Source organism: Penicillium verrucosum, assembly GCF_028828655.1.
Source record: "Penicillium verrucosum strain IBT 35672 chromosome Unknown utg000002l_segment0_segment0, whole genome shotgun sequence".
Lineage (NCBI taxonomy): Eukaryota > Fungi > Ascomycota > Eurotiomycetes > Eurotiales > Aspergillaceae > Penicillium > Penicillium verrucosum.
The window spans coordinates 3,858,665-3,875,804 of NW_026643211.1; the positions used below are offsets into that span (position 1 = coordinate 3,858,665).

Consider the following 17,140-nt stretch of genomic DNA (forward strand, 5'->3'; position numbering starts at 1 on the left):
GATTTAAGTAGAACTCCTCGAATGCTCACGAAGAGCAGGTATTGACTTGGCGTTGATGTTCCCTGCAAACAAGCCAAACTCTCTCCCCAATCCCCCGACAGACACAACCCCGTGGGCCGTCGGGTCCCCATCCCCGCATTCCTTCGCTCCACAACGAACCAGCATTATGGAACACTCTTGCTGCGGAGGAACGCCCTCTCGAATAGGCGCGACCCACGAGGTTGAGGTAAAAGAACCCGATACTTCCTCTGCGACTTGTTATGGCGGTGCGCCAATAGAGAAATCCAGTCAACAGAGCTCTTGCGGGGACCGTGTTACACAAAACAACAAAACGAGTAACAACAATAACAATACAACTTCCTCTGCCGAAAGTGAAGAGACCTGGCTCACTGGACCTACCGATCCTTGCAAGGGCAATGCTCGACGCGAAACTTGCGAGGGGGCTGCTGCAACGACCAGTCTACGGAGGCTATTGGTGAAAAGGAAATTGGTGCTTCTGCTTCTAAGGAAGCTTGTTGTGCAAGAAACCCTAACACTGAAGCTGTGAAGTTAGACCGCAGTGTTTCCTCCTCCAGTGCCCCATGGTCAAGCGACCCTGCTACTGCAGTTGAACCTACTGTGGCAGAGTGCTGCGAGGGCAAGTCTTCACCCTGCTGTGATGAGACCTGCCTCGACCGCCTGGCTTTACGCGAGTGTAATACGGGGCCAAGCACCCATTGCATGGCAGGAGCTGGACACTGTATGTTGAAATGAAATGGCTTATTTTTATATAACTCTACTGACTTTGGATGCAATGCAGCTTTTTCCTCAACATCTACACCGGTGGAACGTGCAAAGTTCAACCGCAGAGCTTGCGACCGTCACCATCGCTCGGTTAGAGAGCAGTATGCCGCCAGGCTTACAGCACTCGGATGTATCTGCCGTGCTCTTCTTGCCCTAGGCAAGGAATCATGTTGCGAGCCTCGAAAGCACTCTTCGCTGGGAAAGGGGCGGGGCTCTGAAAGGCCACTGAAACAGTCTCTTTCCCGCAGCTCGGTTGAATCTCACCACGCAAGTGGCACCTCTACAAGTCGATCGCCGCGTCGAAGCACCCAGAATGGTGGAAAGTACAAAGTTGCACGTGGTGTTGAAAACGGCACCAGCGAAAGATGTTCTTCCAAAACTTGCTCTAAGCCTAATATTACCACATCCAGTGTCAACTTCACCGACCCCTGCGCCCCCGAAACCGACGAAATAGAAGTCAACTCACCGGGTGGTTCCTGCGCTGATATTTGCTGCACCTCGAAAAAGCCTGCTTTGCTCAAAGACAAGAGCGGTGCTGTTAGCATTACCCCTGATCTAGAGAACCAGGCCATAGGCGTCGAGCACGTGGTTCTCTCGATATCCGGTATGACTTGCACTGGCTGCGAGACGAAACTCAACAGAACCCTTGCCACAGTGACAGGTGTAAAGAACTTGAGGACAAGTCTGGTTCTCTCTCGAGCTGAATTCGACTTGGACCTCAATCTCTCAACTGTGGACTTTATTATGAAGCACTTGGAGCGGACCACAGAATTCAAATGCGAGACCATCACCAGCAATGGGTCAACTATGGATATTATTGTTTCTGGAGATCCATTTTCGATCGTCAACCAGGCTTGGCCAGAAGGCGTGAGTGGCATATCGCTCGTCGAGGATTGTACTGTTCGTGTTTCTTTTGACCCGGAAGTGGTTGGGGCACGAGATCTCATTGAAAAACACTGGGGCGAGACTGCAAAGCTTGCCCCCATCTGTGCTGACCCAGCACTCGCAGCTGGAAGCAAGCATGTCCACCATTCTGGATTCATGACTCTCTTATCAGCAGTCCTCACCATCCCAGTGTTAGTCATGGCATGGGCTCCCATCCCCGAGAGAGAAATCGCCTATAGCTCTGCCTCACTAGCTTTGGCTACTGTTATTCAGGTTGTCATAGCAGGGCCTTTTTACCCTAAAGCTTTGAAGGCACTTCTCTTTTCGCGAGTCATTGAGATGGATCTTCTTATTGTGCTAAGTACCAGTGCGGCATACATCTTCTCTGTTGTTTCTTTCGGCTTTCTCGTCGCTGGTAAACCTCTCTCTACTGGCCAGTTCTTCGAGACAAGTACCCTTCTAGTTACATTGATAATGTTCGGACGATATATCGCCACCCTTGCCCGACAAAAAGCGGTAGAGTCAATCTCTATTCGATCACTCCAGGCCCAAACTGCCCTTCTCGTGGACAAATCAAACTCTTCGGAGGCCAAGGAAATTGACGTTAGGCTACTGCAATATGGAGACACGTTTAAAGTTCTTCCTGATGTGAAAATCCCAACCGACGGAACTGTCACATCTGGTTCATCTGAAGTAAACGAGTCGATGCTCACTGGAGAGTCCCGACCTGTTGAAAAAAGTCCCAAATCGCGTGTCATTGCAGGAACAATCAACGGGTCGGGAAGTCTAATTGTCAAGCTAACTCGCCTCCCGGGTGACAATATCATCAACACCATCGCCGCCATGGTTGATGAAGCCAAGCTTTCTAAACCAAAGATCCAAGAACTTGCCGACAAGGTGGCTTCCTATTTTGTTCCAGTCATTGTGGGCTTGACGATCGTCACATTTGTGGTTTGGGTTGCTGTTGGCATAGCGATGCAAGGCAAGACCGGTTCCGAAGCAACCGTCCAGGCCGTCACCTACGCCATCACCGTGCTCATCGTCTCCTGTCCTTGCGCCATTGGCCTTGCCGTACCGATGGTGGTTGTAATCTGCAGTGGTATCGCCGCGGAACGAGGGGTGATTTTCAAGTCCGCGCATGCCATCGAAGTCGCCCACAAGGCCTCTCACGTGGTTCTTGACAAGACAGGAACCCTGACCCAAGGAAAGCTCAGCGTAGCCGTTGAACACTACCTTGGAAACGGAGAATCAAGTCTATCACTCCTTTTGGGCCTGGTCGGCGACAGTAAGCACCCGGTTTCCGTTGCTGTCGGTAATCATCTTAGCCACAAGGGAATTGTTGCAACAGCTGTCCCCAACCTCAAAAGCGTGACCGGTCGAGGTGTGGAAGCAAAACTAGGTAGTCAAACGCTGCAAGCTGGGAATTCTCGTTGGCTAGAGCTTTCCACGCACCCCCTGGTCCAGCCGGTTCTCTCGCAAGGCTATACTGCGTTCTGCTTCGCCATCGATGGCGCACTACTTGCGGTATTCGGTCTCGAAGATTCTCTCCGAGCTGATGCAACCCACGTGGTCAATACTCTACAGAGACGCGGCGTGTCAGTTCATGTGATATCAGGCGATGATGAAGGCGCCGTGCAAAACGTGGCCACAACGTTACAAATCCCCGAGCGCAATGTTCACGCTCGTAGTTCTCCGGCAGACAAGCAGATATACATCAAAAATCTGCTAAACAATTGTTCGGATGGTAAGGTGCCAATTGTCATTTTCTGCGGGGATGGCACCAATGATGCCGTGGCGCTCGCACAAGCAACCATTGGTGTTCACCTGAATGAAGGTAGCGACGTTGCCAAGTCTGCAGCCGATGTCGTCCTTATGCGTCCAGATCTATCTCTCCTTCTCACCATGATGAATGTTGGCAAGGTCTCTGTGAGACGTATCAAATTCAACTTTATTTGGAGCTTTGTGTACAACACATTTGCCGTTCTCCTTGCGGCTGGGGCTTTTGTACATGCCAGAATTCCGCCTCAGTTTGCGGGTCTGGGAGAGCTAATCAGCGTACTGCCTGTGATCATCGCTGCTGTGCTCTTGCGGTGGTCTAAGATGTAGCTTGTGGGTGAAACAATCATTTCTTTTTATCTCGATTATCTTCTGGGAATATAAGGTTATGCTTTTCAATGGGATAGTGTATCTTCTTTTGATATGTCGAAGTGGCTTTGTGGGTTAATGTATGTACGGTTGTTTTCAACAAACAATACTCCGCATCGTACTAGGGAATCCAATGGTTTGTTTTTTTCTTTTATATCATTTCTCCGTATCAATATGAAAATGTATTTCAATACAGACTCTTATACTATCCTTAAATATAAAGATAAAATGCGATCCAATTGTATGGCACTGGCATACAGATCGCGTTTACTGTTTAATATAGACTCCTATATCTACCCTCAAGTATAAAGATGTTATCCAATTGTATGGCACACTGACACTTTTATAGACTGCATTTATTGTTCAATATAGACCCTCAAAATTGGTCATGAATATGAAAATAGGAAGTATCCCAAATGTGGATGATTCACATATTTGTGCACCAACTGGCGAGTGTCAAGTTGGCTCCCGAAACTCTGGTCACCGCCATCGCCACAAGGTGGCTTGTGTGCTTCTCCTCATCCAACCTCTTTTCCCATAACCACCCAACGTTGCCTGTTACCTATTCACCATATTTTGCTTGAGATATTCTATACCTTCGCACATCCCTTTTGATTCCCCTATCCAGTTTCGTTATCCTTCAACCAATGAACCGATCATCGCCGTGAAGAAGACCACACACACACACACAACCTTACAGACCGAGCCGCCATGGCGCGACGGTACGAGATCGATGAGCTGATATGGCTCCGCGGCTCGCCCCTTGTCGCAAAACCTCCTGGTCTGCCTCCAATTGAAGAGTGGATGTATGTTGGCTCCAATGATCGCAATTCTTCGACTGTCCCGCACTGTCAACGTGAAGACTGACCACAACCTCTAGGCCTCAACCTGATCCAACAACCACACAACGCAAACCCCATGGCACCCGTGATTCTAACAATCCGGCTGAGACTGGCACAAACAGAAGACCTAGCTTTTTTGAAGCCAAACATATCTCTCGGGGGTCCAACTCTGGTATTTATCATCTCCCTTTCCTATCGATCATCAGGTATCTTGATTGATCCGCAATCGAGGCATTTGCTAATGTGGGTTCTTTCTGCTTTTAGAGGACATTGTGCTCGGCCCCCCGAAAACCGCCTTTGCTTCATCTCGCATTGGCGGCAAAGGCTCGTTTGATCAGACAGACCGACCAGCGGTGCGGCCAAACGATTCGGATGAAACGAAGAACGACCGATTCAACTTCAGAGACAAGTTTTTCAAGGACCGCGATGCCCCAGATAAAGAATTAGATCGACGGGAGTCCAAGCCAGGGCCACTGACTGCCCGGCGCGGGGAAAGAGAAGACTGGAACGCTGGGCGCCCACGTCGCACATTCGGCCCGGATGAGCAGGAGCGCAAGCCTAGACGAAACGGCGAGTTCGATCGATGGGAAAACAGAGAGGGACATCGTGATCCCAATGCTGAACGGGTGCCCCGTGACAAAGATGGCCGATTCCCCACTCGGAAAGAAGGACAGCCCCCACGATCCAAATATGAAGGGAGCTGGTTCCGCGAGGAACAGGCCCAAGAGGGCGCTGATGCCGATGACGATAAAGCGCCGTTGCGCAACCGAGAATGGCGCCAAAACCAGACCCGACACGGCACCGAACGTGAGTGGAACCGTGGCGCCAAGTTTGAACAAGAACCTGAATGGCTGGATGCCAATGACCGAGACGAACCACGACGAGCACACACTCAGGAGGACTTTGAGCGGTGGAAAGAGCGTATGAAGGCTGGATCTGGATCATCCGCACAACCCCCGGTACATGCTGAGGAGAAAAGACAAGCACACGTTGAAGAGCAAAAGCCGGAGCTCCGCCGTACTGATGGTGAGATCTTCAGCAATTCCGGTGCTCAGTTCATGTCCGACGAGTCAATGGAACGATTCTTCGGACTATTGGGTGATTCGAAGGCTCAGCCTCAGACCCCAGAAGTCAGTACTCCTATTTCTGCCGATCCAGTCGCCAAAAAGGAACCCTCTCCCTTTCCCGGAAAGCCTGGAAAGTCATCTCGTTTTGCAGGTCTCTTTAGTCCCATGCCAGAGAGCCCTGCCAGAGAGCCCGAGCCAATGCCTTATTTCAGTGCCCCACCTCAGCCCCAGCATTATCAACAGCCGCCTCAGCCGGTGCCTGAGAGTATGCCTTTCCCATCGCACAATGCGGACCAAGAAGGCTTCCAGCGCATTCTACAAATGCTTGGTGGACAACGCTCGGAAAATTCTACGCCGCACGAGATGGGTTTGCCCCAGCAACAACGGAATATCTCCATGATGCACGCCGAGCAGCAACATGCCGCCCTATCTCTGTCATCTCCTTCCAGGGAACACCCCCACCGATCCGATTACATGGGCGCTGGCCCCGAGAATCCAATGGCCCAAGTTGGCCCCAAGGATCCCCAGGCGCTGGAGAGGGCGCACCTGCTTCGTTTGATGCAGCAAGTCCGAGTCGGTCCACCGCCTGCGGGTCATCTACCCCAGCAGTCTCCCAACTCGGGCATTGCCCCTCCCCCAGGTCTGATGCCAGAAGGCATGTCACGTCCTCCGCCAGGGCTTTCTGCTCAAAAGACGCCCACTTTCCTCGACGACCCGGCCATTGCGAACATGCAGCGACCGGATAGCGAGCATCTCCGTCGGCGACCTGCAAATGGTCCGCCTATGGGATTCTTTGACGATATGCCGTTCCCTCAGGGCAATCAAGGCCCCATGACCCCGGGTGGTCCTATCACTCCGGGTGGCTCGCGGCCTCCTCAAGGCCCGAGTCAGCCTCCTATGCCGCTTCAGCGACCCCCGGGACTCGAGCATCTGCCACCTCCTGGATGGACTGGCCAACCTGTCCCGCAGCAGGGTAATGTACCAAGCCCTATGGGCCCTCCTCCTGGAATATCCAATCCAGGCCGCGGTATGAACCCCAACTTCCCCCCTGGCATGCTTCCTATGCCCGGCAACGCGCCTCCAATGAATGAGCGCCAAGGCTTCCCTCGCGGTCTGCCTCCAGGCATGATGCCACCTCCGGGTTACATGAACGGCCCGCCCCCAGGCTTCCCTCCTATGCCGCCAAACCCTGAAGCCATGATGGGACTTGGTCCCGGTGGCCAGGGTCCCTTTGGACCTGGAAACCCTGGCCCACAGGGTCCTCCCTCGTCTAGACACCTTCTGGAGATGTTCGGCCAGTCCAACGGCGGTGATGTCCGTGGCGGCATGGTTGGTCCTGGTCAGTTCAGATAAACGGAAAATACCGAAAAAGGATTTCTAACGCCTCCTTACATTTACGCACCATTTACCACTGCCCAATCACCATTTATGATTATTTACGCTAGCTTGGTGAAGCCGATGTACAGGAGCACGTGATCTTAGTTTTTCATTTTCCATCCACCCAGATCCCACGTCAACGTCACACTTCCTTTTGAGAGAACAAAATACCCATTTTCTTGTCTTTTCTCCCCCGTTCCTCAGTGTATTTGCTCATGCTATTTCGGCAAAGTGATACCGGTATTCAATAACTGCCCCCTACTCCGCATTTTTAAGCCTTTGCTGCGTTGGCTCTGGCTTCTCTAGTGTGATTTTGCTGTATTTATTACCGGGCCTTTTTTTCCCTCTCCCCTGAATATTTTCCTTGGTGTTCTTGAAATCTCTCAAGGGTGATTTGTCCGTGCTGTGTCTTCTGGTGCTGGATCTGATGAGTACAGTCGTGACGACTATAACTTGGGGTTGACAATATGTGTTGATAAGGTGGTGGATGGATTGGCTTTTACCTATGACTTTACTGGGTCTCTGTTCTTCGCTGGTTGCCAGTAGACCCATGCTTTGTTCCCATAGATAACTGACCAGTCACAATCTATCCACCATTTGTTTGAGACTGGGATCCTTGTACAATGTTTCGTGTTCAAATCCATGAACGGCCGGGCCGATGGGTATATGTCTCGGCCCGATCTCAAGTCAAGCCTTGAACGCTTACTATTTTACGGCTGCCATATAAATCAAACAAGTGAGCCTATCCCTCCCTGCTCAGGAGCAGTACCTCACTACATAGTATGTAGTACTCTTCCTCCATTCTGAGCACGACAGCATATTGCCCCCTTCTACGCCGTAATACATAATTCATTTATTTGTACAGTGATTGCAGAATTTCCCTTCTCTAATTACGTATCGGCTGAGATCTTCTCTGTCTCGGTCTCGCTCTCTTCGTATTCTTTAGACCTTTTGCTAGCCCTATCTGTATCCGATGTGTCTGTGGGTCTTCTTCGTGATCTACTTATCTCTATATATCTTTTAATGAACACGCATATTCGGGGGAAAAGCCATGGCTCGTAGGGGCATAAGGGCCAGGATTTTTCAGATTTAATGTAAAGAATTGCAGTCTTAGTGCCTCAATCTGACCTTAATCATGACCGCTTTTAGATCCTAGGATATACTACCTGGGTAGTGTATTGTAAATCTTTCGGAACGGAATAACTAGTACTCCGGCCTTTGGCTTGCTGTCGTCTATTGCATCGTGAAGTCGTTTTCATGGCGATAGGAGATCATACTAGTACACACCAATTAGAAGTTTTTCATACCTTCAATTGCCTTATCTTAACTTATATTCTAGGGTATAGCTTTGTACTCTTCCTCCATTCTGAGCACGACAATAAGGTTAGATGCTGTCTAAGGTAGATATTCAGCGGGCCTCTGTAGTTGTAATTCAGGTATTTTGTTTTTCTACCATACACAAGGCATTAGTTAAGATATTGAGACATCGTATATATTAAAATCCGAAAGTAACCCTGGCCCCTCTACCCCTCTGCGTAGCCATATATAATTGGCGCTTATGCTGTGAGCTGATTGGGCGAGGGATAGGCACGTGACAACTCTTGCCCGCATCGATCTATAAAACGAACTATACAATAACTAACCACCTCTAATTCCCAACCATAATAAGGAGACTTACAACGTTCTTAGCTTTGTTATTATTCAGAAAATAGATATAACGTGTTGCCGGTGTTCAAATATCCTTATTTCAGGAGCCCAGATAATGTGAACCATATAGATCCCAACATCATGTCTAGTAACCTCCGTTGGATTCCGTCGACAGATTCCGTCGACGACTAAGCATAACCCCAGATGATGTGAATGTTATAGATCACAACATTACATCTAGTAACCTCCGCTGGATTCCGTCGACGGATTCCGTCGACGACTAAGCAGGACCCGCAAGGGGAGCGACTAAGCAATAGAAAACTCCGTCGTGTCTGGGAATAAACAACGAGTGTTTATATCTCAAATCCCATTTCTCCCATCTCTGCCCTGTCGTTACCGTCGACGCTATCGAAGGGAATATCGATAGCTTCAAGTGGTTTGGTATTGTAATCCAAACAGCCAAATATACCCCCCGTCTTGATCCTATACTAACATCTTCGAAGCACAGTCGTCAAAGCGCTCGAGTCAACCGGCAGTTGAGCGAACCGGATACCCAACGATATTTCGAATCCACGATATTGCAATATGTCTTCGTTAAGGGTATGATCTCTCTAATTACTTTTCCAAGTCAAATAAATAAGACATCCGCGATGTAAAGACTCGTGTCATGAAGGGCAATGTATACTAATTGAATCGCTGAGCAGACTTACCCGTTTCCCAAGGTGGAGGCGTACGTCACCATGGACGTGGACGAAGAGTGGGTAAGTATATTTCTCGGCCCTTTCCTCGTTCTCGCGCGCGTTGCCCATTGTGTCTCAACAAGCTAACGTTTGACGCTCTCGTGCGTCCACCCCTTAGGTCCATGAGATTGAGATCAAACTTTTCCCTCCCAGCTCGCCAACCCCGAGCCCGGAACCCGAGCAGGCAAGTCCAGCTAACGACACCTCGCGCGCTGTTGTGGAGTCTCCTGTGTCTCGACCTGGTAGACTCTCCCACATTCATCTCAGAATTACATTCCCCCGCTCGACGGACAACCCTGCCACGGACCCTTCCATTACATCCGACTCTACTGGGGTGAAGCGCAAGCGTGACAGTAGCCCGGAACCCGAGCAGGCAAGTCCAGCTAACGACACATCTTGCACTTTTGTGGAGTCTCCTCTGTCTCGACCTGGTATGTTCTCTCCCCTTTCATCCCATCTTCTTTCTATTGTTAAATATTTGGACGAGCAGCTGATCATTCCGAATCTAGGTGACAACGAGTGTCAGTCTCCCCCCTCAGTGCAATGGCTCCTCTTATTCCCATGGAGCTACCTGAGCTCAAACCCATTACTATTCCCAACTCGCGCGTTTGGGAGACCCACCGTCCATCTAGTTTCAATTTCGCTATTTACGAAGACCCCGAGGGCCAGGAGACCCCCAATGTCAGCCCTGTGGAGGAAAGTTTCAACATCGACCAGGATGAAGAGAACATCTTCCTCACTGCTCCCGACTCCGCTGACTCTGTTGTGGTGGAGGACACTCGCCCCAACTTCCCTGGACGTGAGGCTTCACTGGGCCATGCCGATGCCTTCGGCCTCCCGCTCCACCGGGAGATGTCTGATTTTATCAGACCTGTCCGACCTGCCATCAACCCGGTTCCCGAGCGCCACATGCGCCGCGGCCGAGAGGTCTTCCAGACCCTCTGGGCTGACGAGACACAAGTCCGCGGGGAGCGTAATGGTCGGCTGCGTAATGCGACTCTGACTGACACCCGGGCTCAGAGGGATGAAGGACTCGGGGATATCACCAGACGAGGACAGAATCGTCGCCGCTCTGGCCGCCAGCCTGCTCTGCGTAACAATGCTCCCGTCCAGGCTCGGCCCAACATTGAGAACGTTCGCCGCGTCCTTGATTTCCAGCAGCCCCAGGCCAGTCGCCCTGTCACTCCTGAGGGAGATGGAGAGCCTCAGCTGGAGCAGGAGGATGACCAGGACCAGTAAGCTGGGGACCTACAGCTGCGTGACGTCAATTTGTGCTCTCAATTCGAATATGCTTTTATGATTCACGGCATGTGTGATTAATTTATTGATAGCCGATGAATCTTTGCTATTAACTTTCCAAACAAAAGGTGCATCCTGCGTAAACATTCTCGTAGTACCAGATGTAATGTGTCGATGTCCTTTCAGATGTCTTTCTAAATGTCTTTCGAGATGTCTTTTTAGACACCTTTTCAGATAGCTATAAATGTCCATTTAAAATAATCAACCGCATCCTAATCTGCAATTCCTATGCAACGACCTTTCCATATATTATGCCAATATAATAGACAAATCCAGTACTTCTCGTATCCCATTTGTATAGCTTAATTAGGCCTAATAGGATATTGGGTAAGATTCAAGTTGACCAGCTAAAATTTGGCGTCGCTTCTGCTATGTAAATGTACTGAGTATCCTACAAAGGACGTCCTCCACTAAGAATAAAGGCTTATTTCAGCCATAAGCAGTTCATCTCAAAACCCTCCTGCGACGCAAAATGCCATGGTCCACATCGTTCCTGTTATTTGGTGTATTTTCGTTTTTCATCTTTTTTTGGTGTCCTTTTGGAATACTTCAGGACTAGTAGTTTGCTCTCCTTTCGTTCTCGCTCTTCATCTCATTGTCCATGCTTCTGCCGTAATGATCCCGGCCAACTAACTCCGTTGATTAACAGGCGTAGATCAAATGGCCTTTCGTGTGCCAATGGCTCTGGTAGTGGTTTTGGGCGTAGATTTGGACGCGCGGTTGCGCGTGGGATTTGACGCACTTTGGGCCGTCTCTTTGTACGGTACGACCCTGAATCCCTTCTTGGGGTCATCAATAACTTCACCAAACATCTGCAGCAGTTCTTTGAGCGTGCTTCGGGCCATGAGCACATTTTGACTCATGACCTCGCTGATCTGCTTGGCTTTGCGCGTCTGGGTCTCGTTCAACCAATCGTCAATGGACCCTTTAACCATTAGAATGATGCATTGGACATCTCGCTGTTGACCAATCCGCCAAAGGCGAAAGAACGCCTATTATTCGACAGGTTAGCTAACCCCGGGAGCTTCAACTTTCATTGATGACTTGCTTGGTCTTGGACAGGCTCGTTCCACCATAGGTCAACCAGTATGCACTTGTTTGCCACAGAGAAATCAAGACCTAGACCACCTGTCTTAATCGATGCAATCATGATCTTCGTTTCATCGTCATTTCGGAAATTGTCTAAATGAATTTCTCGTGACCTGTTGGCCATTCGACCCGCAATCTGGTGAAGCCATGTTAGATATGCGCTCTGTTGGTTCATTGTTCTCGAAACACTTACTTGGGAGCATTTCCAATCGTTATCTTCACACATGTACTTCAAAAGCCTAGTGCTGTTGACATACTGCGTAAATATCACGATCTTTGCGGTGCTGTCTTCTTCGAGCCACTTCTTGACTTGAGACGTGATTGCATCAAATTTGGCGCCTGGCATGGATCTCCCGTATTCTGCTATCCAGTCTTGTTTTTCGTCAATCTCTTCTTCACAGGGAACATCATCCTCGTCGGGGTTTTCGTCTTCCGCTGCGTCATGGTTCCCATGTTCGCTGTCGTCGCTTTCGCCGTCAAATTCGATTAGATTTCCGTCGGCCAATAACCATTCCGAGAAAGTGGAACCACAGCCTGTACCCATCCGGCGTTTCTTGGTTTGGTCTTCCCTTGCTGTACTTGTATCTGGCGTCGCTGGTCGCTTTTGCTGGCCCGCTCGTCCAAGAGAAGAAGACTCGGCAGCCTCCACTGGAGGTGTGTCGAAGTCATCGTAGATTCCGTAGAATGCAGCCTTTCTGATCGGCATTCTGCACGTACGGCACGATCGAGCGACACCATCGGTGTTTCCTTCTTCATCGGGGAGTGCGTCGAAACACTCTTCACAGTAAAGGTGTTGACAGTCCGTGATTATAGCCCTTGTTGGGAGCCCCTCACAGCCAGGACAGAACCAGGTGCGATGGTCACTCTCATAGTATGCTTCACGTCTCAAGAGATCTTTAATTTTATCCTCGAACTTTGACACAAGCTTTGCGCAATTGCCGGGCGGCCGTGGTCGAAGATTTTCGCTTGGTGTTCGAGCCCTCAGAGGAGCTGTAGGCATTCCGGTTTGGTATTTCCCTGCAATACAACACTTCGCAATTTTACTTGATGGGGACGGGTTTCCCTGGCTTTCTTCATCCCTCACCCAGCCCTTTAGCTGTGTAACCAGTCTGTTGTTGAAATTACACACCCGCTTGAGGTAATCTTCCGCGGTGAGTGGATGACTGGTGAACATCTGTAGCTTTAGGATCATCGTTAAAACGCATTTCCTCTGCTTTTTCATTTGAGTAGCTATAGCCATTTTAGCCGTGAATTCAATTGACTGCACTCTCGGGGGCTTCCAAGCTCACCATTGACTTTCTCGAGGAACTTCTCCGCGATTGCGCTGTAGATCTGCTTCTCAGCTGGGTAGAACTCAATCTTGACTTTCTTCAGATCTAATCTTTTGAGCTCGATGAGGGGCCTTCCCATATGACGGCTCTCGTGCGTCTTGCGATGGATGATGGCGCGAAGCGTATTGATCAACCGATCTTTAGCATGGTGCGTCCCCTAGATTGGCAAAATCTTGTTAAATGTGAAATTCTTTGAGCAAAAGCAAAACTTACATCGCAAAAGTTATGCATGAACACATCGTATGGGTGGCTGTTGGGGACATCGATGAATGCAAATAGAGCATAAAGTTCATCAACGGAGCTATGTTAGAGAGTCAGCCCCAAATTCCTTCTCGAATCCATTTTAAACATAGCCTGGACTCACTTATGCAAAGGTGTTCCGGTTAAAGCCCATTTGAAATTCCCACTTAGAGAACGAACTGCAATCGATGTTCTGGTCACCCTGTTCCTGATGATATGTGCTTCTGTAGACTTTACTTAGTGCCAGTCTCCTTTGGTTTCCATTTCCAGTCATGATTGACTTACCATCGAGAACAATCCTATGCCAGTGGATTTCATGAAAGACGCCTGCTTTCTGGTCATATTCCTGGTTCCACCATTCTTCGATGGCGGCTTCAGTCTTCAGCCCAGGGGGCAGCTTTAGATTAGGGTAGGAATAGGATATATCCGTGTACGTCGTCAACCTAGCTATTATTAGTAAAAACTTAGTTTGTCTCTGGTCGGAAGCAGCACTTACACAATGTTACATTGTCGGAAATAGTTGGCGAGGTTATTGGTCTTCACGCGTGCACCAGAGCAATGTGCAATGACAGTCCCGACTGCGTCAGGGTCACAATGTTGCCGAATCTGCGTCATCCTATGACATTCAGTGTTAAACGAGAATATTTAGTATAGTCTGAAGGAGGTGCCGTACCAGGTCTCTATCAAACTTCTCGGGGCGACAATCAGTGTCGGACCTTCTGGCTCAGTTGGCACTTTTCGATTCACAATGCACGCTAGAAATGCTTAGTTCTGTGCTTTGCCATAGTCTCTTGGCTCTATTGCTCTTACCCAGTGTCGACAGGGTCTTTCCAAATCCCATCACATCACAGAGTAAACCACCGTTCGGCTTGCCCGAAGAGGTCTCGCGTTTGCACTATATGGATCAGTACATTTGAGGTCCGAAGGAAGAAATCCGAACTCACCATCCAAGAGGTAGCCAATACCTGCTCTAAACGTTAATCGTTTATTTGATTAAAGTCAATGTGGAAAGAAGTGGACACAAACCTGGTTCACCATTAGAGGTGTTAACAGCCCTCTAACCTTCCATTTTCCTAAGCCGTCTGACTTTGCTGTTGGATTAAAAGTCTTTGTAGCTTCATTCAGGATGGATAGGTCTCCACGTGCTTCAGCCTTTTCTTCAACTGGGATACTAGCGAGCATCTCTCTGAAGGCCTTCTGCTTGTTTTTCTCCGTAGAGACAAACCCAGGGGGTAACGGATCCTTTCCTTTTTTGGTACCAGCATCCCGTCGGAAAATACTTTGGATTTCTTCGTTTGACAATAACGTGTGTTGGCGTCGAGCTTTTTTCCGATTTCCTTTTTCGTCAGGTGCCTTCGCCGTTTCAGCTTCAGGTTCAGATTCGGGTTCAGAATCAGATTCAGATTCAGGCTCGGTAGCCTTAGCAGCCTTTCGAGACCCTTCCTTGGAAAGCAACTGAGCAAGGCCAATTTCTTTGGACTTTCTAATTCCCGCTTTTGAGACTCGTGTAACCACTCGCTTTACTCGAGCAGGCCTTTTCGACTCTGACTGTTTGTCCTCTTGGGACTGAAGGTCTTTGGGTTGAGGCTGTTCTTCCAAGGCAGGACGAGAAGAATTATCACCCTCGGACCCATTTTCCGATTTTGCTTTTGCAGTCAGCTCACAAAGCTTGTCATTCCTAATCTTTCTTCTTCGTTGGAGCTCTTCTTCTCTCCGCTTTTCGAACTCAATCTGCTGTTCGATGGAAGGAGATTGCAGGCTTTGAAATTGTTTCTGGTATTCATCGAATCTAGGTCCGTCAGATTACCATTCCCATGAAGAGGTCCCCTTAACACTTACCCAGAAACGTGATCTTCGCCTAGCTCAAGCCACGGATCGCTGATGCCGGAGGAGACAGATCGGGGGGAATCATCATCCTGTACGAACAAGCCTTTGACTGAGCGGTCAATGATTTCAGTCGGGGCCATAGTCGTCTTCTGGCGCTTTTTGATGGCGGTCAATAATTCAGCACGTGGCATCGGACGTTTTTGAGCTGATGAATCCTCGTCATCTTCTGTGAGGTCAATGACAAGACGGCCTTCAACTTGCTGAGTATTGTTGAATTTCGGTGGTTCTATTTTGATTCCTGGTTCCGTCTTGATTCCTGGTTCCATTTTGATTCCTGGTTCCCGTTTGATGCTTGGTTCTTGTTTGATGGTCAATGGATTGCACCTGTCCCAGGTTCTGATTCCATGACCATTCTCATCGGGAAACTCTTTTTTGGTCCACGGCCAGTGTAATTCACCAAAGGCAGATTTGTCATTGCGCAGACTCTGCGCCGCTGAGTAGATTGTGTCTTGTGGCATGTATTGAGTCCCCTCGTTGGCTCTGAAAGTGAGATGGCGATCATTCAGTTTTAAATTGGAATGAAGCATATCCGGGACCCTGTTCTTGCTGCTGTTCTTGCTGGTTTCTTTCTGTCTTTCGGAGGACTCCATGGTGATCAAGTAAGGATGCAGGGTAGTAAGAACTAAAAAGTAAAAGCTGGATTAAGAAGACATTGCAACAAATAGGGATTTTGGAGAGGAGAGGAGGAATGTTTGGTAGGAAGGAAGTAGGAGCCTTTTATAACCCCCACAGAAAACAAAGCAATTAGATGGTTTAGGGGTATAAGAAGATGGATGTATAGGGTTGAGGAAAATACATAACGAGAAGGAAGTCCCTGGCTACTTCTACTAGTAAATGAAGTCCCTAGTTTAGGCTAGGTAATAATATAAAGGACAATATAACTAGCAAGTAAGTGTATAAAGGAGGAAAGAGGATGAATGTTCGGTGGGAAGGAAGCAGAAGCCTTTTATAACCACTATAGAGACGAGGCAATCAGATGAAGACCAATTCAAGCTTGGATTTGTAATTATAGATGTTGATAGTGTCGTAGCGGGGATATGAAGGAAGCAAAGTATAGTGTGAAGGAAATAAAAGCCTTTTATGGCCACCACGCCTAGGGAGACTAAGAAATCGAATACAAGTTGACTCGGGTTTTGCAACAACAGAATGAGTAGTTTGGCTAATTGCGTACTATCGAGAAATTATATGGCGAGAAAGGTTATTTAGCCACCCCCGCTAGTATATCAAGACTCGAATTTGGTTTGGCGATATAAAGGATAGTGTACTAACTAGTAACTAGGTGAAGAAGGACAGAGGATGAATGTTCGGGATGAAGGAAGTAGACGCCTTTTATAACCAGCACTTCTAGGGCTTGACACTTAGGGAGGCAAGGCCATTACGCGATGACTAGCTCGTTTTTGTCATTGTTGTAAAACTCTGTCGTGAAGAGAATGCGGAGGGAGGAATTATGTGGGGTGTGAAATAAACGAAGGCCTTTTATAACCCTTAGGGAGACGAAGCAACTAGAGAAATCAATCAGGTCATGACTCGAGTTTGGTTTGACAATGTATGAGGACAGTGTGGGAACGGGAATGCGAAGCAGGAAAGACGAAAGATATAGTGTGAAGAGCGCGGAAGCATTTCAGAACCACCCATCCTAGAGGTTGAGACCTAAATATCATTCTTCATATATAGATGAAGCTCGAGCTCCGGGCCCTATCTTAGAGGTCCATCGTGACAGCCCATACATTAGGGCTATCGTCACTATCTTCGTTGCCTGTACTTTAATCTGTATGTTCCTTTCGTCTGTTTTGACTTGAAATAATACA

At 48.7% G+C, this 17,140-nt stretch overlaps 4 protein-coding genes across 4 annotated transcripts; 3 read left to right on the forward strand and 1 right to left on the reverse strand.

The window, feature by feature from the left end:
* Positions 1-658: 658 nt before the first annotated feature.
* On the forward strand, positions 659-3,774 carry N7516_007123 (cation-transporting P-type ATPase PCA1; the record flags this gene model as incomplete). Its single annotated transcript, XM_057219843.1, has 3 exons — positions 659-739; positions 800-884; positions 941-3,774. 3 exons carry the CDS (start codon positions 659-661, stop codon positions 3,772-3,774), a joined length of 3,000 nt encoding a protein of 999 aa, XP_057073934.1.
* A 750-nt stretch (positions 3,775-4,524) lies between these two features.
* Positions 4,525-7,075, forward strand: N7516_007124 (uncharacterized protein; the record flags this gene model as incomplete). Its single annotated transcript, XM_057219844.1, has 3 exons — positions 4,525-4,619; positions 4,694-4,827; positions 4,920-7,075. The coding sequence occupies 3 exons, from the start codon at positions 4,525-4,527 to the stop codon at positions 7,073-7,075; spliced, it is 2,385 nt and encodes a 794-aa protein (XP_057073935.1).
* Positions 7,076-9,331: 2,256 nt separating this feature from the next.
* N7516_007125 (uncharacterized protein) lies at positions 9,332-10,725 on the forward strand (the record flags this gene model as incomplete). The annotated part of the gene is made up of 4 exons (XM_057219845.1): positions 9,332-9,346; positions 9,451-9,507; positions 9,605-9,917; positions 10,013-10,725. 4 exons carry the CDS (start codon positions 9,332-9,334, stop codon positions 10,723-10,725), a joined length of 1,098 nt encoding a protein of 365 aa, XP_057073936.1.
* Positions 10,726-11,441: 716 nt separating this feature from the next.
* On the reverse strand, positions 11,442-15,922 carry N7516_007126 (DEAD/DEAH box helicase; the record flags this gene model as incomplete). The annotated part of the gene is made up of 13 exons (XM_057219846.1): positions 11,442-11,777; positions 11,834-12,010; positions 12,068-13,104; positions 13,164-13,362; positions 13,419-13,506; positions 13,570-13,669; positions 13,731-13,888; positions 13,942-14,061; positions 14,119-14,200; positions 14,256-14,340; positions 14,390-14,410; positions 14,472-15,234; positions 15,285-15,922. The coding sequence occupies 13 exons, from the start codon at positions 15,920-15,922 to the stop codon at positions 11,442-11,444; spliced, it is 3,804 nt and encodes a 1,267-aa protein (XP_057073937.1).
* Between the last annotated feature and the right edge of the window lie 1,218 nt (positions 15,923-17,140).